The sequence below is a fragment of the Larimichthys crocea genome, chromosome XXIII (assembly GCF_000972845.2).
Source record: "Larimichthys crocea isolate SSNF chromosome XXIII, L_crocea_2.0, whole genome shotgun sequence".
Lineage (NCBI taxonomy): Eukaryota > Metazoa > Chordata > Actinopteri > Sciaenidae > Larimichthys > Larimichthys crocea.
The window spans coordinates 18,860,221-18,884,094 of NC_040033.1; the positions used below are offsets into that span (position 1 = coordinate 18,860,221).

Here is a 23,874-nt window from a genome sequence, read left to right on the forward strand (position 1 = left end):
GCAGACAGTCGGTCAGGAAAATTTACTCCCTGTAATAACCCTCTCTGTAGGCTGGCTGTCTCCGTGTCTCCTGGCTCTTCGAGCCCATAACACAACCGACCAGGTCACACCGACTCCCACACAGAGCACACACAAACACACACACACACACAAGCCTGCAATCTAATGATCTCACACAATGGTACAGTGTGTGTGTGTGCGTGTGTGTGTGTGTGTGTGTGTGTGTGTGTGTGTGTGTGTGAATTCTCTGTTTCTCTGCGACGTGGAGTCTGTTTTCACTGTGGATTCATTTCTCTTCTCAGATTTTCATTTACATACCTTCACTACATTCAGGCATCTAAATAGTCGCACTATTTTAATAGCCCCTGCGTTCCCTCTGTTGTTAGCGCCCTAACTGTTTTATTCTCTCCTGCTTTAACAACCCGCTTTCCCCACAGGGATCATTTAAAGTTTCATCTCATTTATAGAAGTTAGGCTGTGGTCTATTTAATTGGTGTTTCGAGCTCCATGCCCCCACCTCCTTCAACCATTCCCTTTAATAGTTTTGACATTTAAATGACATAGTACATATATTTAACCACTCTGACTCATGACCTTTCACATTCAGTGCTCATAATCAAGGCGCAAATACCGTACACCCCCCCCATTATCTTTATCCAGGATAAAAATATGTCATATGTGCAACCTGTTCGCTTCTCCTTGAAAGACTTATTTAAAAAAAAATAGACATAATCTGACCGGCAGTTCTAACCTCTGTCCCTCCATGTCTCCCTGCGCAGTGACTAACTACAATAATGTGGTGGAAGCCGGCTCAGACTCAGATGACGAGGACAAGCTGCACATCGTGGAGGAGGAGGGCAGCCTGGCTGACGGGGCCGACTGCGAAAGCACCCTGCCAGACGATGAGCACCCCAGGGAGCGCTGCTGGGACGGAGGTGAGAGCATACACTCCTACCCATCGTTTCTGTTAATGTGATTTCTGTTCCACTTTTCTGCATTGCGGAAAAGTTTAGTACAAGTGTTCATTTAATCTGATTTTCTGCTTTAAAATCGTATTTTCCTAGAATGTAAAAAATGATGCCAGAGGGGAATAACACAATTTGATTCACTATTTGCCAGATTTGTCTTTAGACAAGTGCCAAGAGACAAGAGTTTATTGAGGCGAGGGGAAGTCAGGCCACATTACACTGGCACATTTTTCACTTAATTTCAAGTATCACAACAAATGACAACTTTTTATGTATTCTTACTGCTCAGACAGTTACTTACAGGCGCCTTCAGCACATAATGCAGTGTGTTTTGTTACGACATCAATTGTTTGACTGCTGCTGTCTCATTTTGACCTCAGCTGACGTGATGCGGGCTAAGTTAAGAAATGTCTCGCTGACATCTGTGCACAGTTAAGTACCAGGCTTTGTCTCATTGTGAAACACTGAGTGTAAGGAAACAGGTACTACACGTGGTGGGTTCCCAACTAAGGCAGGAAGTGCGATATTAAACAAAGACAATGCCAACAGAGGGTGAGACCTTCAAGCACGCAAAATAGCCCAGCGACCAAATAGCCAGCCGAGAGCTTTATGGCACTGGTGGGCACTGGAGGGGCCGCCGTGAACTTCTTTTTACCTCGAGACCGAGTGGAAGTGACATCAGAGGCAGTCCACTGCGACAGGAAGGGCTGACGTCACACCGAGCCCTCTCCCTCACTCCAAAACAATCGCAGGTGTTGAAGGATGTCAGTGTTTCAACCTGGGCTCAAGGCCTCCGCGAGACTCTCCTGACCTCATACCGCATGTGCTTATAAATCTGTGACGCCGTTAGTCATCGAGCCCGTGACAAGTACAGTATGTGCAACACTGTGACAACCCCGTATGAAATGTAATTAGATATTCAGCCACAAGAATATTTATTTTAGGGTGTTGCTCCTAGCAAATTTTGGCTGGATTTCTCATGACTGAGAGAGGTGTGAGACTGAAGAAGAAGGGGGGGGGGTGATTTAGCAAGAGGTCAAGTTAGCACATGCAAGAATGTCCAGCAACCTATCACTTTCAGTTTAGGGAGGGATTTTTAGAAATTCCTCTCTAGTGAGTTGAGTATCAGCGTCAGTTTCAGTTGCAAGGTTTCGCTTTGCACGCGCTTAAACCACAGACCTGTACGCGCATGGCGCTGTCACCTATTCTCCAGACTACGTTGTTGTTTTCATCACTGCTCTCCAGCCGTACCTCCTCACATAAAGGGAAAGTTGGAGGAAGAATAATGTCATTGGTTTTGGCCGGGGCCCGTGGACATTAAACACTTCAAAAGCATGAGTTACACTGAAACAGCTCAACAAGCTGGCCGCACTCCACAGTTATGCCTGATCAGGCATATTTTCTTTGTGCACACACACAAAGACACACACACCTCTTTCTTGCTCTCTCACTGTCTCTCGCCCTCGTCTCATACATCATACATACTTTGCTGTCACTCCGGATCGGACTGATGAAACACGGAGAAAGCCACAGTCCTTTAAACAAACACACTTCTCTCGTCTCTCATCCCTTCATCCCTCCCTCTGTTGGTTTCACTCCTAAGAACAGAGAAGTCTCTGGTGCGGCCTTGAAAAGTGACCACCACCCACTAATCTTCTCCTCAGCGTAGCCCAGTTTGCTTCAAATTAAAACCTTGACACCCCTTCTCTTGAGACTGCCGCGCTCCAAAACCAAAAGGTGGTTTTTCGCTGCCTTGCCATCTCTCCTCTCCTACACTGCTTTTTTTTTGCGCTCTCGTTCTCTCTCACTGTTCCTCTTGTTCTGAATCATTCCTCTTGATTATATGGTATCATGGGCCCCCTGCTCGCTGTCATTACTCATTCACTCCTAAATGATTATGTACTGGTGGAACAGCCCAGTGTTGGTGCAGTAAACTACAGCCTGCTCTCCTCTAAGAACAGGCTGAGTGACTTCAGGAGAGGAAGAGGCAGAGAGAGTGCATTGACCTGGGAGGGCTTCTCCTTTAAATTTGATGAGTTGTAGAGCATGATTACATCTCAGAGAACGGGCAGGGTGGAGCTGGATAGCTTTGATATCGTGAGGCTGCAATGACACTTGATGAGAGTGAAATGTTGGGTTTAACTGTGTGGAAATATAGCGTAAGGCTACTAGAAGACAAACTGGTTGTTTATTGAGTGTGTTTGAAGGCCACTCGTGCTGTACTGAATTATTCTGACCAGCAGTGAAGTTGCGAGGCTCTCACGCACAGTGACACTTACTATTTTTTCACTGCTGGCCTCACATGCAGTGATGATATTTGATGTTCTTTAGAATTGGTCTGAAATCCATTTGGACTCTGCAGACACACAGGAACACCTACATTCCTGCGCGCTGTATGTCATGATGTGATGTTTAAACCGAGCCACCCTTCTGGACAGGAAAGGAAGAATCTCCAGAGAGAGACACAGCACAAATGCGATAGCACCGAGCCAAGGATGAGCAAATCATCCTAGATTTGAAAATATCTCTCCTCTGACTTACCTCCTATTGATGGCAGATAAAGCGTAACATCTTTACGAACAACTGGGGAATATTTGAGCTGTCTGTGCTGAATCCTTATCGCTCATTTGTCTCTCCTATCCAAGATAGAATCTACAAATGGGCCTGGATGCACGACCACAGGAAACTGCGGGGGCAAAGGTCGGCCAGGGCAGGAAATGCATCACGGGATAATGTTGTATCATGTTGCAGAGATGTAGGCAGAGAAAGTACGAGGAAAGGAAAGAGAAGAAGAGAGAGTGGGTGGTCTGGTGATTTTGTTCTACCATAGTTAGGTTATACTCCGAAATAAAATAAATAAAGTGCAACAGGATGTACTGCCATAACCTCACCGTGCCTTCGTTCTGGGGCTTTTGAACTGATTTTCCACTCGTGCAGCGGTGCATTCACATCCCTGCGTCAGCACATAAATGGCCTGTGTGATGTTTCATGTGGGGGATGCTGCATGGGGGAGCAGCCTGATAACACGGGGGACGCCTCAGCCAGGCGGCGAACCCTTCTGGCCTCACTCTGGACTTAACAAAGAACCAAGAGAGAAAGAGAGTGAAAACAACTGCTTGTCTTACCTTTGCACCACAGACCCCCAGCTGGGAGTCTACTTCACACACATGCTCAACATTTAGTAGCCTAGAGGTGCATTTGAGTGTTTGGATGCTGCCTTTGAGTACAGCACGGGAGTTAAACACAGTCAGATCAGCACTTTCCCGCATGCAACATGTTTTATGGTGTCTTGTCAACAGCCGACAGAGGTGTTGAGTAGTTTGAAGAATTTGGAAACGCTCTTATTTGCTTTCTTCTTCTCATACCTGCCTATTAGATATAAGGCTGCTGCCAGCAGGCGGTTAGCTTAAGACTGTAAATGGGTGTTTTTTTTACCCTCACAGAGTCAGGTGTCCCTGTTTCCAATGTTTATGCTAAGATAACTTAGCCAGCTCTTAGCCTTAGCTTTATATTTAACACACAGACTAAAAAGTGGTATTGGATTTTCCCAAGAAAAAAAAATCTAAAATGTCAAAACTGTTTCTCTAAGATGCCAAAAAGAAAAAAAAGAAAAAACGTGGCAAACATTTCTAAGGGGTGTTGTTGAGGTCATGGGAGAAAGTCTGTGTGAGATGTGGGGGTTAGCAGCCCCTCATGTGCTCCTGACCCTCCACTGTATGATGAGAATTCCACAATTTGACTTTCTCAGCACCTGCTGCTGGCTTCTCTTTAACACACACACACACACACACACACACACACACACACACACACATGTTCACTAACACACAGCCTCTTTCTCTGTATTATCTCTCGTGGGGTTTTTTTTTTCTCACCGGGCGGTACGCTTCTCTGAACGGTCTTCAATAACCATAGCAACAAATGACTGCGCTCATATTGTTTCACGGCTTTGTTAAGGTGCACCAGAGGAAGCCGGAGCAGGGCTCGTATCTAAGAGTACTGGTATTCACTGCGCGTCGGTGAGTCATGAAGTGCTACACCTGTTCCCATCTCTGAGGAGAACACAGCTGGCCCCGTCTTTCAACACACACACACATACACACACACACAAAACACAAAGCACAATTCTCAAATCTCCTGTAAGCAGGGGGATTGCTTAAATCAATGTGTAAAACATCTGCCCAGCAAACACAACCACAGTATCCACAGTAGCCTAGTAAACTTTGCTTTTAGCTGATAGCTCACCTTTGTAATTATTTCATGTAATGACACACACACACACACACACACATACTAACATATCCATTGAGGAATATTGCTCAGTTTAATCGCAGACACACTATCCTTGGTTCCGGTATCCACTTCAGGAAGCTCTGGGAGAGCAGAGACGGAAACAGGGAAGGAAGCTTTCGTGCATCCTAAACTCCATCCTCAGGTTACACTTCCTATAAGCCGCAGCTTGGTAATTAGTGCTCGTTAGACTAGCTAGCTGGGTTCATGTGATGTGAAGGTGGGAGAAAAAAAAACGCACTCAGCTCCCACATATAGGCTCTGATTTACTGCACAGTCTGAAGGCCAAGCCTCTCCAGAGAGTAGCGTGCGTGTGTGTGTGTTCCTGCATGATATCTGTCCACTGCAATACATTAGGACAAGATTCATCACCTAATTATCAGTCCCAGTCTCAACAAGTACCTTACCTAACATTGTGAATAGAGGCTTGTCATTCAGTTCTTACAAAGAGCTTGATACTCACACAGCAGCCTGTGGCCTTTGATGCTAATTAGTTTTCTCATCCTATTGTGAACAACAGCATTCAGGATGTTTGTGGAGTTTTTTTTCCTCCTGGCGCCGCATGTCTCATTCCACGCTGCTGAACTTGTCATCATCAAGAGCTTGGACTGTAAGATCCGGTTCAGCTATAATGACGCTCTCCGTGACATTATTGGATTATCATGTACAAAGGTTAAGGTTTCATATGCAGCGGTGCACGTCGATAGAAAAACATGTAAGCCTTGAATAACGGGGGCAATCGATAATTCCTTTTGACTCTAATCACTGCGTGTTTGTCTCCGCTCACAGTGAAGGAGGATTGCGTGTCAGATGGCGAGGATGACGTGAGCACAGACGCCCTCGTGGAGGAGATGCTCCAGCAAGGAGACACGGCCGTCATCTACCCAGAGGCCCCGGAGGACGAGCCTCAACGCCAGGGTACCCCTGACACCGGTGTCCATGATGAGAACGGTACGGGACACCAACATTCATGTCAGACGGAAAAACACTCTTGTCAACATCATTTGTGTGCGTACCCCCCCCCCCCCCCCCCCCCCCCCCCCAGCATTATGTGCCATGTGCATTAATTGCTTTAAATGTCATTCATGTCTTTATTAGCACAAACACAAGCAAGATGTCCCTAAATCACACACACACACAGAAACACACACCACTATTTCCACCTGAGAGCTCACAGTCGCTGAGCTCTCACACTATAACTGCACCTACCCAGTAATTACTCGCCTCCCGGGGATGGCTCTACCTGCTCCCTGTCTCACCTCAGGTGTTAACTCCACCCCATTAACGCCACTCTCCGACATCATTACACACACCGCTATTTGTTAAGTGCAGCACACTGGGGCCTTTATTGCTCCCGGGCTTTTGGCTTTTACCTGCTACCGCAGAGGGGAAAAAGGAAAGGGAGGAGGGGAGGGAGAGAAATGGCAACACCTGAGTAAATTTGTCACGTATGTGCGAGCTCTGACTCACAGCTACCTGAGCGATAATGTGTGTGCGTTCCCACCCCGAGGCCCTCACCTGTCCCGTCAGGGGAACTTAATACATCACCTGTTAACGAAATAATGTTTTACCTGTGTGGGAGCCAGGCAACTGAGACCCTCTGTTAACCAGCTCACATGTACGCAGGCGGCTGTTGTTTTTCCTTACATGCGTGGGTGTTTTTAAAAGGCTTCTAAAGCACAATAGGCAATCAGATGAAGGAATCTCAGACGTGTGGAAGCTGTAATCGTGGGGCTTTGTGTCAGCAAGAAGTATAAAATCAAAAATAAAAACCCAGGTAACCCAGCATGCTATTTTTATAATGGCAGGAAGGCGTTACTCTGGATCACTAATCAGCTTTTATCCATTTGGTTACCTGGGTGCTGTTTACCTGTGGGGGAGGATCTCTCAGAGATTGGTGAGATAGCAGAGGAGTGTGACTGTGGCCGGCCTTGTGTAACATCAAAGAGCCCTCCCTATTGACCATGTGATTTGACCCCCCCTCCTCCCCTCCTCCCCTTCACCTCCCCTTCACTCAAACATATGTCACTTACGACACTCTTGTCTTGTGTGTGTCACATCAGGAACCCCTGATTCATTCTCTCAGCTGCTCACCTGTCCATACTGCGCACGAGGCTACAAGCGTTACAGCTCCCTGAAGGAGCACATCAAGTACCGGCACGAGAAGACCGAGGAGAGCTTCAACTGTCCAGAGTGCAGCTACAGCTTCGCGTACCGTGCTCAACTGGAGAGGCACATGACGGTCCACAAGGGCGGACGGGATCAGGTAAAAACACACTCTGCTCAAGAGACTGAAAAACTTCCTGTTCTGGTGTTCTAATGATTTGATTATTTTGTTGTTGTTACAAGTAGAAATGTATGTTGTTGTTTTTTTATGTTTTTTTTTTTTTGTTAGCAAACTTCTCTTTATTGGATTAAAATACATAATGCAGCTAGATGATTTGTGAATCCTTGAATCTTCTTTTAAGAGCACGCTGGTGCTCTGGAGCCATAATCATAAAATATATTCATTATCATGAACATTTTGCAAGACTGACTTAAACCAGGCAGTGAAAAAGTCACACTAAAACTCAAGTGTTCTGGTTTTATGCAGACATTTCCTCAGTGTGGCTGTCTTTCAACAGCATGCGACCTTTGTAGCACTGTAGTCATTCTGCACCGACAAAGTGATTCTTAATTATGCAAACATATAAAGAAGCTTAGCCCCGTTTCTCTAGCAACTTGCCTCCAAACACGATAAATAAACATGAGCTTTTGCCCCCACGATTGATTAATGACATAGTGACATGAATTAGCAGCAGTTCAAAGGTTGTGTTTTCATTGTGTGTCTCACTGAACGTCTCCTCTCCCCCCCACCCCCCACCCATCTGACAGAGACACATCACACAGTCTGGAGGCAATCGTAAATTCAAGTGCACTGAATGTGGCAAAGCATTTAAATACAAGCATCATCTGAAGGAGCACCTACGCATCCACAGCGGTGAGTGGACAACCCCTGTCACCATGGCAGCATTCAGATTCTCTGCTGGCCGCAGATGTTTCAGCGTTCATTCAACCAATGTTTATGTTTTATTTATGTTTGGGCCAATTCCCTGTATTTAAATATCCTTCATCGTGTTTCAGTCCATTGTGTGCTCTTCCTTAATGTGCCATAATTGTGTTTCTTTTGGCATTATGGGACAGCAATTAGAGAAGGGCATTTCCCAATGGTGCCATTACATCAGCGTTTAAGCATCATTGAAATGCATTAGAGCTTTTTCCTGCCGTACGGCTCATAGCCTAGCTTGCTCATTTAGCTTCATTCACTAATGGAAATCTGTTTCTCCCCCTCCCCTCTTTCTGTCTCCCTCTCTCTGTTACACACATTATGGTTTTAACCAGGAGAGAAACCCTATGAGTGCTCCAACTGCAAGAAGCGGTTCTCCCACTCAGGCTCATACAGCTCCCACATCAGCAGTAAGAAGTGCATCAGTGTCATCTCAGTTAACGGCAGACCACGCCTGGGGAACGCCAAAGCCCAGATCCAGGGTCCATCACCAGTGCTGCCAACGCCGCCCTCAGTCCTCCGCACCCAGATTAGAGAGAAGCTGGAGCACAGCAAGCCCCTGCAGGAGCAGCTGCCCCTCAATCAGATCAAGACTGAACCCGTGGACTACGAGTACAAGCCGACAGTGTTAACATCCCCAGCTGTGACCGCCATGAACGGTGGGATTTTCAACGGAGGTGCTGCCGCTCCTCTACAGGGCACAGTCCAGGCCGTGGTCCTGCCCACTGTGGGGCTGGTGTCACCCATCAGCATCAACCTGACAGACCTGCAGAATGCTCTCAAAGTGGCGGTGGACGGCAACGTCATTCGTCAGGTGCTGGAAAGCAACGCCAAAGGCCAGGGACAGGTGAACTCGGGGTTAACCACTGGAACTCTCCATGCCCCACAGCAGCAACTCATCTCAGCCATCAGTCTGCCTATTGTGGGTCAAGACGGTAATGCAAAAATCATTATAAACTACAGTTTGGACCCCAACCAGGGCCAGCTCACAGCCCAAAACCTGAAGAAAGAACCTGAGCCAGACTCACCAGCTCAGACCACCACTGACATCTTCAAGTCCCAGAAGCTCCCAGAAGATCTTACCATCAAAGGCACCAGGCACAACGAGATGAAAGAAAAAGAGGAAAAGACCACTAAAACTTGTCTCCTGTGTGATAACTGTCCCGGTGGGCTGGAAACACTCCATGCCCTCAAGCACTGCAAGGCAGATGGTCTCAGGCTGAACGGAGCAGGCCTGGATAAGTCTGAGTCTGCTGTCGCTGCCCTGCTGTCAGAGGGAGGACTCTGCAGCCAGCCCAAAAACCTCCTGTCCCTGCTCAAGGCCTACTTTGCCTTAAATGCAGAGCCGACCAAGGATGAGCTGGCCAAGATCTCTGACTCCGTCAGCCTGCCAATCCATGTGGTTAAAAAGTGGTTTGACAAAATGCAAGAGGGTCAGATATCACTTGGTGCCCCAACACCTCCCTCAGAGGAAGAGGACACCTGTGAAGCTAACAGCGTGGTCTCTCTGGTCCCAGGGAAGGACATGGCCAACATGAGCCCTTCTGTGACCCAGGATAGCCCAACAGAAGCCACCCCAGCAGAGGTCAACGGCACTCACAGCTCACCGGCCTCCCCCTCGCCACTAAACCTGACAGCCGGTGGTCCCGTCCCAGCCCAGCCTACCCAGAGCACTGAGGGACCCCTAGACCTGTCGCTGCCAAAGCCAGCCAGAGAGGAGATGGAGCAAGTGGTGACCAAAGCCCGTGTCTTTGCGTCCCCTTCCTCTGGCACTACCAACGTGGATGAACCCCTAAACTTAACTTGCACAAAGAAAGAGGCATCGCCACCCTCAGCCATGGGCACCAGCCCCATTGCACTGTACGCCCCCCAGGCAGGTGCCAAACACCTCGACATTGTGACCGCAGTGCGATGCCTAAGGGCGCTTACAACAACCACCAAACAGACTATCCTGATCCCACAGCTGGGTTTAACCTATACCACTACAGCAAGCAGCCCTGCGGGGACCCAGACGCAGGAGACCATCCACATCAACGGAGTGAAGGTGTGCAACCATTTCTGTCCCCTAATCTGTACACTAAACATCAGCCAGCTAGCCTCTCTGGCACACTGCCTATGTCAAACTATTACTTCACTTCATCCTGTCTGCGCTTCTCAGTTACTGTGTGGCATACAAGGAAGGAAGTTATTTTTAAATGTTCACATTAGCTTCCTCAAATACTTTTTGTTCCTGTAGTGACCTAAAAACTTTCAGTTTTTGTAGTTTTGGTTTACAGACAGTGCAGGTCTAATCTGGCAGCCATTTTGAGGAGCAAGTGGGTTGGAATCAAGTCGGCTTTTCTCTTTTTGGAGCGATCAGTCAAACTCTTCAGTCCAGATCATTACTTCTCATTGTTCAAAAGCAGCAGAACATGATAGATAGTGTGAAACCATCCAAACGTCTAATCAATAAGTCATATATAGAAATGTCAGAATTCAGTGCTTTGTAAAAATGATAGCCCTTAATAGTTCTTCATTGTGCAGACACCTAATGGGCCTGTAATGATGGATGTAGATCTCTGTGGGCGTGTGAGTGATCTTCCTGGGCTGTCACCAAGAGGACACGAGGCTGCACTTTACTGCAGAGCCCCTATTGATCTGCAGGAATCTGTTTAAACGGCGCACCTCAGCCTGCCTCATTGATTTATTGTTGTTGTATTATACTTTCGTGTTAAGTGGATTGGCATAGACCTGCCTTGTAAAAAAAGAACCCTGTGTATATATCTTCTCATTAATATTGCCTCACATCCTGTTTGACTCCATCAGTGGATGAGTTTTACCAGCACAGAGATGGGAACAAACTGTAGGTGTGCTCAAAGGTGAACGCTGTGGTTGAGTTTTTACTCATCGATAACCCGATATTAATTTCGCCTCCAGAGAATGCTATGAGTACATATGAGCATCATTTCCTGTAATACAAACTCCCGCTCACTCGTTGTTCACTTGTAGCGGTACTTTCCTGACTCATTCATTGTCTCTTTGCTATAAATCAAACAGGAAAACCTCAGTTTGAATACCCACCAACATATGTGTGACTTGTCTTTTCCTCCAGGAGGAGAAGCAGGACTCAGAGGGCGTATCCACTGTGGAGGAGCAGAACGACTCGGACTCGGGCCCTCAGAGGAAGAAGATGAAGAAGACGGACAGTGGCATGTACGCCTGCGACCTATGTGACAAGATCTTCCAGAAGAGCAGCTCGCTGCTGAGACACAAATACGAACACACAGGTAAATACAAACTCGCTTCCTCGTTCTACCACACAAACACAGCCAAAACTCACAGAAAACAACAACCCAGAACCGGAACTTGTCTCAGCATCAGTCACTGCTGGGTCCTGGGAAAGATGAGTCAGAGTGCGAGCGAAAGGGGATTTTGAGCTGTAGCGTAAAGAAGGGTGGACACCTCCATTCCAGCAGGTATTACTCAACACGCACAGAAGAGGTCTGAGAATTTCTTTCCGCCAACTCCCCACCTCTGCACTGCCAGCTTCTCATGTGAAGCACCAAATGTTGCAAGAGGCGAGCTCTGGTAGTGATTTGGATTGCTCCAAGATGATGATTCTGTGGCCAAGTGCAGGTCAACGCTCTCAGAGGCGTTTTTGTTTTGCTTCTTTTTTTTTTTTTTGGTCTTTATTGCTCTGATACCTGGCTAGCAACCATAGTTTTCAGCTCCAAATGACCTCATCCAAGGTGAAACTAGCTGTTCCCTGCTTGGATAAAGTTTCCTTGAAGGTTTTCAAGCACAATTGTTGTGATTTTGTTGTATTGTTTTGAAATGTTCTCCTTGGATACATTGATGAAAGATACCGTTATGGGCCTCTCAACCTTTCCATGCAGCAGTGTGGGGGGATTCACTGCGATCACGCTGCAGTGTTTATTGTTGTGCTTTTTTTTTTTTCCAACAGCATTTTCATTTTTCTTAAACAGAGATGTTGATGCATATTTATTTTCTCATTCTCCGCAGGGAAGCGACCTCATGAGTGCGGCATCTGCAGCAAGGCCTTCAAACACAAACACCACTTGATCGAACACATGCGGCTCCACTCGGGGGAGAAGCCATACCAGTGCGACAAGTGTGGCAAGCGCTTCTCCCACTCGGGCTCCTACTCGCAGCACATGAACCACCGCTACTCCTACTGCAAGAAGGAGACGCAGAGCTTAGGCGGAGGCCCAGAGAGCCCTATGGAGGATGGCGAGGCCCAGGCCGAGATGGAGGCCCTGAGCCGAGTGCACCTGGCCCCCTCCCAGCTGGACTCTGACGAGCGAGGGAGCAGCACCAGAGAGGACGAGGAGAGCGAAGAAGAGGAGGTGGAAAGTGCGGTGGACATGGATGACATCCAGGTCGTGCAGATAGGTGACGAAGGAGGAGATGAGGAGGAGGAGGAGGAAGAGAGGAATGATGAGGCGATCGAGAGAGTATTAATGGAAGAAGGAGGAGAGGAGGAGAAGACAGAGATGGAAGTGAAAGAGGAAGAAGAGGAGGCTGACACGAGGCAGGAGGAGGTGCTGGGAAGCATCGGGGAAGAGATGGATGGAGAGGAGGAGGCGATGGATACAGAAGAGGGGGTGACGGAAGAGGAGAAAGCAGAGGAGGAGGAGGTCACAGAGGAGAGTGGAGGCGAAACAAACAGGAACACGGTTTCTGAAGACTAGAACCAGACGCTGCAGGAGAAAGGAGATATTGACTAAAAGAGGAATCAGACTCCTCCATGGGACACAATCAGAGTCCTCCTCTCCCCGTGCAGAGGAACAACGCAGGAGATGATGTCTGACAGTTCGTTTCAGTTCACTACTGTGTAGAAATCCAGGTGTGCCTGAAAAAAATACTAGTGACTTTTCCACAGGAGAACGATTTCTCACTGTTAGAAAAATCCATTTGTAAAGAAAATGATGAAGACGAACAAAAATTTTAACAAACGAAGGAAATGCATTATACAGACTTTGGAAGCTAGAGCCGACACGTTTTAGATAATGTTTTATTACTAAAACACCTTGGGTCATTTCTTTTTATCAGTGTTACTAATTTTATCACTCATATTTTAACCTTTAAAAGCTGTACAGTTGGGAGATATTTCTATACCTTTTTATTGCCAATGAACAAAAAAAGTCAGTATTTTATTAAGTTGGAAGGAAAATAAGAAAAATCCTGTGCACTACAAGTGGCTTGGTTTACCTATGGATTGAGCAGTTGAGTTGTGTTGTCTACCCTTCAGTATTACCGCACTAGATGTACCACACCATCACGCTAGCAGATGCTAGCATAACATGTCTTTTTGGTGTTCTTTTTGATTGGATTGCGAGCCTTAAGTAGAAAAAAACAACGGAGAGCAGACGGGTCTTTTCAGTCATTTAGTACCTTTTAGACACATCGTGTCAACGTTTCTTTACAAATCAGTGTTTCAGAGGAACAGTTTGACATTTTGGGGGATACGCTTGTCTCTTTTCTTGGTTACATTTAGATGAGGAGGTCGAAAACACACTCATAATGCGTCAACAGCCCGTTAGCTTAGCTTTAGCACAGCATGAAGAGCGGAACAGAGGCTAAAGCTAAAGTTGCTCAAGCTAACAGTGATTTCCTGCTTATCTACTGCCCCACACTCCAGCCCAGTAGGTGGCGGTAATGCATGCCAGACTATTTCTGACTTCCAGGCAGTGCTAACGACCTTCTTATTTAACTCTTAGCGAGAAAGCAAAGAAGAGTATTTCCCCAAAAATGTCACACTGTTGCTTTAAATGTTCAGAGCGAGCAGAAAGGGGATGTAGAAAACTGTCTGACCCTCTCTATACCTACCCCCTGAACCCTCACCCCACCCCCACTCCGAGCCATATGCAAAAAAAGTCGAACTAAAACAAGAGAAACATGCATATCAAAAGTGCCATTGAATATTGCTGTTGAAGCTTAGCAGCTATGATCAGGTATTGCCGGGTCCTAGATCAACCAATAAGCCGGAATACTGTTGACTTTGGCTCGCCACCACACCTGAGAGAGTTTAGCCTACCACGTATCCATGTATCATAGATTTTAGATAAGCTTGTTTCTAATCTGAGCGGCTAAAAGAATTACAATGCACATGTTTTCTAATGGATGATGATGAAGTATGATTTCTAAATGTTAACTGTGTCCTGCCTTTTCAAAGCTTATTCAGTGCACTTGTTTAACACACCATGAAACGCTCAGATGTCTCTTCAGGTAACAAAATGTAGGCAAATATGAATCCCAGGAGTTTAATTCAACAATGTTTTTACCTGTCAGTATTATTTTTTGTCTCTTATGTTGGTGTATGTTCTGTTTCAGTGTGTGTACTGTATGTTTTCAGCAATGGCAGTATTATCCCCACCCCCAAGGAGATGGGTATGTCTGTTTAGTCATAGAGAACTTTTATATTTATGTGTCTTATTTTTTATATTTCTTTATGGTTATTTATTACACTATGTAGTGTACAATACTGTAGTTTGTATTAATACGATAATATATTTTAGTATGGAAAAAAAAGATTCAAAGGCAAATAACTACACGCCTGGAAAAATGAGACTCCAACATACTGAAGTATGTTTTTCGAACAAACAAAATGATGTTTTTCTTTGGGAAAAAAAGAAACTCGCACCCTGCAAGCCTGAAAATTGGAACCTGTGACCTCTCTGCATCCATTCTCATGTTAGTTTAGTTTTCTTTCCCCTCTCTAATATGAAGCTACTGAACTTTTGAAAACTAATAGTATGTCTAATAGCATGAGTGTGTGCTGTTTTATTGAAGGATTATCCTTAACCACACAAGCTGTCCTTTTTGCCAAGCCAAAATAATATTGACGTATGTTCTTATGTTTTTATTTGTGCCAATTTGTTTATGTCAGTGTCAAGACCACGCCCATTTTTATATACCCCCTCCCCCTTTAACACCCTCATCTTTTTTATAGTGATTGTTTTTCTTTTTTTTCTTTTCTTTTTTTGTTTTGTTCATTTTTTTATGACTCCCCATCTCACAATAAAATACATCAATTACAAGCTGCTGGGTTTGTTATTATATTTTATTGAGAGTTTTTAAATCACGCAACATGAAATTGTTGCTTGCACTGCAATATTGGACAATGTTTACAATTCATTTAAATAATAAAGTATATATTAATATTTAAATTACAATAAAGAAAATCCCATAAGAGACCTCTATAGGTTCTATAACTGGCACCAAACATAATGTGACTATGCAAGATACTGCAGAGGTCTTTGATGAAGTAAGGGAATATTGTTAGGCCCTATAACACATAAAACATGAGATATTTGAAGTAATTACTGCACAGTTGTCACCAAATAAAGCAAAGATAAGGCTTACCACTTCAGTTGGTTTCTATATTTGGTAATAAGGTCAGGAGAAGATAAAAAATAAAGGAAGGTGTTGTTTTGTTCACAGTAGTGTGTTCTGAAAAGAAGTTAAAGAAATAGTTTCATATTTTGGTGAAAGGGTTCTTTGCCTAAGATCAATAGTATGCTAAATATGAAGCTTCAGCCAGCAGCTGGTTATCTTAGCTTAGCATAAACACTGGGAGCGGGGGGGAGAGACTACAGGAAGTGGCTGCACCTGGCCAAGAAATAGTCTGGCACATATCCCCCCCCGCCCCCCATAAATCTTTTTTTATTTCTGGACACAGCCGGGCCGGGCTGGCTATTTCAAGCAGCTGGTTAGCTAAGCTTGTGGTTAGGCTAACTAACTTTTCCTGGTATGCTAAGCTAACCAGCTGCTAGCTGTAGCTCCTCATTTAGACATGAGGGGCTTTGGCCAAGATGTCAAGCTCCTGAACGTCATTATTTGAATATGTGAATAAAGGACCTGAACATGCCCCTCAGTGATCAGTCAGAACCCCCCCCCCCCCCCCACCCCCCCCCCTCTCTGTCCAGTCTGTCTGTTAGCAGCCCAGCCCAAGGTCAACCCTATTGATCCAGATTAGGTTTCCAGGAGGGTCGACCCTCCTCCTGCCCCCCCTCAATCCCCAGCCCTTCCACCAGCATGAATTAGTAATGGAATGGACTAAAAATCCATAGTCTGTTGAGGACTTGAAAATGATACAATAGCTGGTGAACATATTTGATAGTTCTGCCTCTCTCTGATGTTTTTTTTTTTTATCTTCCCAGAAGCACTGCTTCCAGAGGAGGGGTATTTTCAGGAAAGTCCTCAGAAGGTGCTGCTGGTTGGATGTCTTTGTTTTAAGGGAAAGAAGGTGTGCAGCCTTCCTTTGTCTGTGGAATGGGTGCATCTGTCTACAACTGTAACTACCTGAGCTTGCAGGAGACTGTGTTTATATGTGTGCGCTGGGGGACTGTGTGACAGAGAAGGTTTGACCCTGCCATCATGTTGAATGGGTCCCCGGAGACACTTGGAAGAGGGGGGTTGGTGGTGGAATAATGCTTTATAGGACAGCTCCCACCATAACATTACTGTGTCAAACTGTTCCAACAGCATCTTGTAATTGTGCCTATTATAAATGTAGTTAACAGTGTTCACGGCAGTGCCGAGGCACCGCTCTGAAACTCCAAAAAGGTCAGAGAGTGTGTAGCCTGTAGCTGCATGTTCAGGATGCGAGGCCGTTTTACAGGCTTTCAGTCCAATCCAGGACTTAAAGCCAAGATATTGCCATATGTTCTGCTGGGCTCAGCATTTCAAAGGAAAATTGAAAAGCTATAACTGCTAAGAGGATATGGAGTGCTCTTGCCAATAACGGTGCAAAAGCCTGATGAAGTATCATGGCTGCCGGGACGCTGACACCGAGCCAAACCCAGGGGGCTGAAGCTCCCCGGGGAAATTTAGAGAAAAGCCAGGAGGAGGAGGAGGAAAGAAAAGCCTGCGCTCAGGAAATAGCAGTCACTTAAATATCATGTTCATTTACTCAACCACTAAATAGCAGAACGTACACACAGACATTGTGTGTGGAACTGTGTGCATATGTGTGAAGGGGCAGGTTAATATGCCACTTTGTGTGACAAATTGCTGTGTCGGAGCTCCATTTTTAACACAGTGGTCAACAGGAGCTCATACATAACTCAAAATCAATATATTTACCAACAGAACCTGAAGAACCTGAGAGACATGTAAGAAATATTCAAGTCACAATCAAACCGGAAACAGGCACGTTATAACTACGATCAAATTTTTTACTGTTGGATATCAAAATTTCACTATTATTATTTATGGCTTACATTTTGATAATAAAACCTATATAATCAAAAATGCAATCAATTGGTTATTTTTCAAAAAACAGCAGACTTTTTATAGATTTGATTTCTTACTGATTTAATTATTGATCCAGATGAATAATTAAGACATCCACAAATTGGTCAGAAATGTGTAATAATGAGAGTGGCTGTATAAACATAAATAACATTAACATAACATTAAGCATTTCAGAATAACATGAAAAATAATGCATAACATTACACATTAGGTTTTATGTCACTGTTTCTCAAACTATGGTACGAGTACCACTGGTGGGACGTGACATCCCTGTAGTGGTATTCGAAGGAATCTCTAAAATATTTTTTAAAATTATCAAAGTATCAAATCACTTCAAAGCTTCTAATAAAAAATAAACTATAAGATCTCTGGAATGGAATGTAAAATCATTTTGCATTTTCTGAAATATTTGGCTTCAGTATCCTGCTACGTAGTCACGTTGTTGCCTGTTGCACGCATACATAAGCTCAAATGTGACAAAAAGATATTAAGTGTGGGCAAAATAAGTGGTTTAAAAACTTTGCAAGGATAGCTCCAAACAGGAAATATCAGGAATAGACGTGCGGATCAGGAGTACGGTTTTCCAACAAATTAACTCTGGTTCTTAAACTGGTTCTATTACGGACTCATCAATCAATAACCTGCAACTGAACAGGGTGGGCCTACACTACTGTATTTAAATGTCTGTCAGGATGGTGGTACTTTGAGAGGCTAATATTTTCTGAGGTGGTACACGATGTAAAAGGTTTGTTATTATATTATGCAACCAGCATTACAAATTAAATAATGATATGTTCTGTTATATTTTATTGTTATATTGTGCTTTGTCATGTTATGAAAAAAACAACATAGCAAAACATGACATGACAAAAAAGCTCAATATAACATAAAACATGTTATGTCATCATCAGATTGAAATCACTTTGATTTAATTTAATTTGATTTACTTCATTAGGTACACTTGTACAATGATCCAATTCAACAACTCTGCCATAATTTCTACAACTACAACTTCAATAGTAAACATAACAGTTAAATTAATATCTTAGGTACAAGTGGACCTAATGAAGCGGCTGGACTTTTAAACATACTGTTTCCTTTGATTTAAAGAAACAATCAGCAATACATACACACAAACACGTAACACAAGTGTATGTCCAATGGCAGCAGTCAAAGGACTCCAGGGTCAACCAATGAGGAGGTCAGTGGGAATATTTGTGTGTGTGTGTGTGTGTGTTTGTCTAGCAAAGGGTTGATTGGATTGTCATTGCGCTGTATTTAGCTCATACCTTAAACATCCCCCCTGGAGAATTACCCTTCAGCTCCAGTAATATGAAACCAATCGTTAACCATGTTAAGATCCACTGAGGTTTTAGGTGTCCTTGTTTTGCAGTTAGTCATTATCCTGAATCCTGGTCACCTTTCACCAGTCACTTCAATCACAAATAAAACGTCACCCCTCCCTAACACACACAAACACACACACACACACACACACACACACACACACTTCCCATCCCTTCCAGCTGAATCCTATTACAGTGTTTCTCGGAGATAAGCCCTGGTGAAATCTATCTATAAATGAAATTTATGCATCATCGTTTAAGCTTGTAATTGCTTAGAGACTCTATTCATTTTATTAGACAGCGTATCTTCTCTCTTGCTGAAGTGAACGTGTTAGTAACTGTTATTTTGTCCTCTTTTGTGCAGTTTGGGTTGCTTTGTAATAAGGACAATGAGTTGATAGCTTGATGTGTCAACATTCTCCCACTTTCACTCTTTCTCTCTCTCACACACACACACACACACAGTCACATATATTTAGTATTAATGTTCTGGCAGTTTCATGCTTTCTTTTCAGGGTGAGGTTCAGGGCTGACTTTCACCACTTCCCCTCCTCGTTACCACATTGGGACTCGAGTTGCGCTAGAAAAACACCAGCGCAACCACAATCACCTCACAACCCCTGCCTCTACACACACACACACACACACACACACACTACACTACACACACACACACACACACACACACACACAGTGTAAACCAGCCAGTGTGTGTGCAGGTACGGCCCGGGCCCTCCCACACTGCTGGGACAACATGGAGCGGTTCTCAGTCATGACTAGAATAACAAGGAGCTGCACAGAATTCAATTAAATGGTCTGCTCTTTGAAAAGCTACCACCCACCTGCCTGCACACAAACACACACACACACACGTACACATGCTGTACTATGTTGTAAGTAACACACCTCCACCCAACTACCCACTCATGTATGCTTTGGTCGTCCCACACACAGGAAAGCATGCATGAACACACACACACACACACACACACACACACACACACACAAATATCCATTTCTCCTCTCTCCTGTGTCTCCGCTGTGTGTGTGTGTGTATGCTGTGTAATCCCATTGTCCCGTCCTCCTCAGAGAAGCCTGGACCTTCAAGTGTCATCTCCAAAGCTGCCACCTGATTGGCTGCTGGAGGTCAGTGGATAAGCCCATAAAAAGGCGTGACATCTCTTTACACTCCCTTAAATGTTCACCTTTTTGTCCTAACAGGGCCTGTTGTGCTACAAGACTATATCTCACCGCCTTTGTGGCGTTCACTTAGCGATGCCTATTGAAGCAAATGAGACAAACGCCCTCTCTGCTGTAACCAAACTAAATATTCTTCTCTTCCTCCTGGATACTCTTATTCCTTCAGAGGAGATCCCACTCCTGGTTCCAGGCAGAGGTCGAGTTGAGTTCTCGTCTGTCACATCTTCGTGAGTTTCTGATGAAAATCAGACGAAAACAGCTTCACTTCTTCTTTTCACTGTCAACACTATCTCTCTCAGCTGTTGGCTCACCATTAAACTTGAAAAAATGAAATGAAAAATGAATATTCCTCCTAAATCATGTGAGAACCAAACCATCATTCTGAGACAAACAAAAATCCAGATGGTTTAAACAACAGTTCGTTTTTCAAAGGTTTCACGTTGGCTGTTTGAAACACCACAAGAGTCAGGTAGGTCTTTCTCAGGAAAAAACGCTCCAGCATGCAGGAAATTCCCACAGCAGCAGTTTGTTTGGAAGTGAAGAACTGAACTACAAAGACAACACCACAGCAAGTACTGTCCAGCATCAAGGATCTGACCAAAATAAAACTCCCAATACCGTAAGACTAAAGGTTCAAGGTGTTGTTCTGAGATGATTCTTTATATTTGGACTAGGACTAACAGTTCTGTTCCAAACCAGCTTCCTGAATGGAAGTTAGATCAACCAATGAGCTTGATGCACGGGCCCACACACTGAGTTGTTGGCATTTGGGATTAGTGCACACTGGCTCCTCTGCAAGCCTCTATGGTCAACCATAAAGGCATATACCACCAAGTATAATTCCCTCATTAGAAAAACACTGACGTCACCCACAAGTTTGTGAAGAGACATTTTGAAGCTCCGGAAAGAAGTGTTGGTCTTCACTTTACTCTGGTCCAGACTGAAATAGCCTGAAAAACATTGAATGGGTTGTCATGAAATTGATGACATTCATGGTCCCTGAGGAGTAAATAAATGCCAGTGACTTTTGTGAGTCCTCTCAGCATTTTTGATAAAATGTCTTATCATCTATTCAATGGATTTATGAAATTTGTTCAGATTCCCCACAGGTTGAATTGTAAAACTTTTGGTGATTCCTGTGACTTTTAATTCAGCGCTATCAAGTTTCAACGAACATTACTACTGACATTCCCATCAATCTCAGCCGCACTTTGTGTTGACATTAGCATTTAGCTCAAAACTAGTTGGCATGACATAACTGATCCAAACACTCACAACCAAAGGCACAGGGGTAAATATGGAACATTAGCTACATTTCTTGCTGTGTCATTGTTGGCACTAAATCATGGTATTTGTCATGGCATTGGATTTCTCCAGAATCACTGACCCCACCTTTAGATCTGCTAGCACGGCTAGACTCTTGCAGACATTGTAGGCAGGCCAGGTTACAATTGCTAAAGCTTGAACATCATACTCAGAAAAACAAACCACAAGTGTGTATGGTTTGAACCCCAAAAAATACAGACAAAGGTTTTGTCATTAACACTGACAAGAGCAAAGGGTAATAACAGCTGAATTGTTCCAAATGTTGCATTAACATAACACTCAATAAACTAACAACCTTATACTGCACATCTTAAGTGCAATTGCTAATCACCCGTCTGCACAAAATCTTGTGGTTAGTTTTTCATCTAGTAGTTGCCAGCACCTCCAACCCTGAAGTACGTCCTGTCCTTTCTTTGTTGATGATCATACATCAGTGATTCAAAAAGCTTTCTCAAGAGTCTCATTCCCAGGTCATCAAATACCGACACTTTGGGTTATGGTAAATGGGAAACAAACAAAGTGTCTCAAAGCGAGCCGCACAAGACAATAGGTGGCGTTTGTGCCGGGAATGAGACTCAACAATCATCTATCTTTCTCCAGTATGACTGACCCCACCTTTAACCACACAACAATTTGAAAACAAAAGGTTCACTTTTCTCCAAGTTCAGAGATTTTTTTTTTCCAGAAAACTAAAGTCACAAAGGGTTTGAGGAAACTTTAATATGGTCCAAGTGAAAAAACGATATGAAGTGAATTATGACGATATCAAATAAAATAAAAGTTTTTCCCACCGTAAAGCAGAGCATCAGGTAGAGAAATCTTCAACTAACCCTGAAATGATTCAAAAATGACAAAAATAACGATAATAAAAGAAAGAACTGTATTTGGATCAAAAGGTTTTACATCATTTTCAGGGCCCTGTGAGGATAGTATTGACCAGCAGGAGATTAAAAAAGTCATGGAGCAAACCTCCAGATGTGGACGGGGGCTGTAACTCACTCAGCACCCGACAGCTGAATTCAGATAAGCCAGCTCTCAGCCCTCTCATGTTCAGGTTGTCTCACCACTGAGAGGTTTCCTTTTTTTTTTTTTTTTTGCAGCCTTCTTCGTCATCCATCGCTACCTCTGTCCCACTGTGCCCAACCTTTTGTTACTCCCCAGGTGTACACTCCTCGGTAGAGATGACCTTTAACCTTGGCCTTTGTCTGACTCTGTTGAGAGATGTCAGTGTGTGTGTGCATGTTTCCTGTAAGTAGAGGATGTTTGGTGCTTTAGCAGCCTTTGTCATCTCTACACTTTCCACTGTTAGGTGAGCTTGTGTCCTCCATTTACAGTACCTCTCTGTACTCCCAGCTCACTCCCTCACAGTCCATTCACTCCCCTCCTCCCTCCACTTCCTCACACACATTTCACCCTCAAATATGTAGTTTTCCTGTGTCTCCTCCAGATAATCGGTCTGAGAGGCTTGGACGGCACCTGTCATTTCAAATCCAACGATTATCAACAGTTTTGGTCTTCCTCCTCTCTGCTAAGAGGAGATACTCACAGCTCTGGCTGCGCTGCTGTTGTGTCAAAGACATCAACAGATCTTTCTACATAACAGTGATAATTTCTTTTGGGTGAGTAAGAGCTACAGTGGGTTTTTGGTTTGATGATAATGCATTTTTAAGTGGATTTAAAAGTGTTTCCTCAGTCTTGATTAAAAAAAAGGTACAGAAAAGTGGTGTTGTTCACCACTTCGCTGCTTGTGTCTACTGCAGCTAATATTACTTACTACTCTAGCAAGCAACAGCAAGAAGCCCAGCTCAGCCTTTTACAAAACAAAGCTCTCACCAATAACTAAATGTCAGTCCCAGATTTACTGTTTGGGGGCTTTGCTCACTTATTCTCTCATTTTCTTTTCTTAGCCTCCTCAATTGACGTCCTCTCCTTGTTCTCTCCTCCTCTGTCATTATTATTATAGAGGCAGCTGAGCCCGGTTACATTGCCTGCTTGCCCAGCTCCTGTTCTAGCATGACACCAACTCTGCTTCCTGTCAGCATTCTACTACCCAAGGGCTAAAAACCTTTTTTTCCTCATAGTCCAAAACACTTAAGAAGATAGCCCACCAGCTAAAATGAGTCACATGGGGGCAGAGTTTCATAATGACCTAAATATTTAATATATATATGTATGTATATGCAACGAGTCTGAACCAAACAATAAAGTTCAAAACAACAAGCTAAAAGATGGTAAAATGCACTGGACAGCTGAGGTGAACTGTAGAGTTGTTGGTAAATAATTTTCAGTGGATTCATAACTACGACCCACACCTTTCACACAGATGCAGCTCCTTTGGAGGCATTTAAAAAATGAAATATTCAAACTGTGTTTTTCCAGCTAAGGTGTCACTAACATTTCAGAGCCTGGTTTGAAGTAGCATGTCAGTTGGTGTTCTCAA

General features: G+C 44.2%; 1 protein-coding gene across 3 annotated transcripts in view; it reads left to right on the forward strand.

Moving 5' to 3' along the window:
* Nucleotides 1–15,019, forward strand: part of zeb1b (zinc finger E-box binding homeobox 1b) — a 44,395-nt gene extending 29,376 nt beyond the window's left edge. For all 3 annotated transcript variants that reach the window (XM_010740124.3, XM_027274070.1, XM_019252883.2), the window contains exons 2-8: nt 780–935; nt 6,048–6,209; nt 7,322–7,524; nt 8,133–8,238; nt 8,640–10,348; nt 11,396–11,570; nt 12,307–15,019. In XM_010740124.3, coding sequence (XP_010738426.2) covers nt 780–935; nt 6,048–6,209; nt 7,322–7,524; nt 8,133–8,238; nt 8,640–10,348; nt 11,396–11,570; nt 12,307–12,995 — 3,200 coding nt within the window. In that variant the 3' untranslated portion in view covers nt 12,996–15,019. The remainder of the gene's footprint in view (nt 1–779; nt 936–6,047; nt 6,210–7,321; nt 7,525–8,132; nt 8,239–8,639; nt 10,349–11,395; nt 11,571–12,306) is intronic.
* Nucleotides 15,020–23,874: the final 8,855 nt, after the last annotated feature.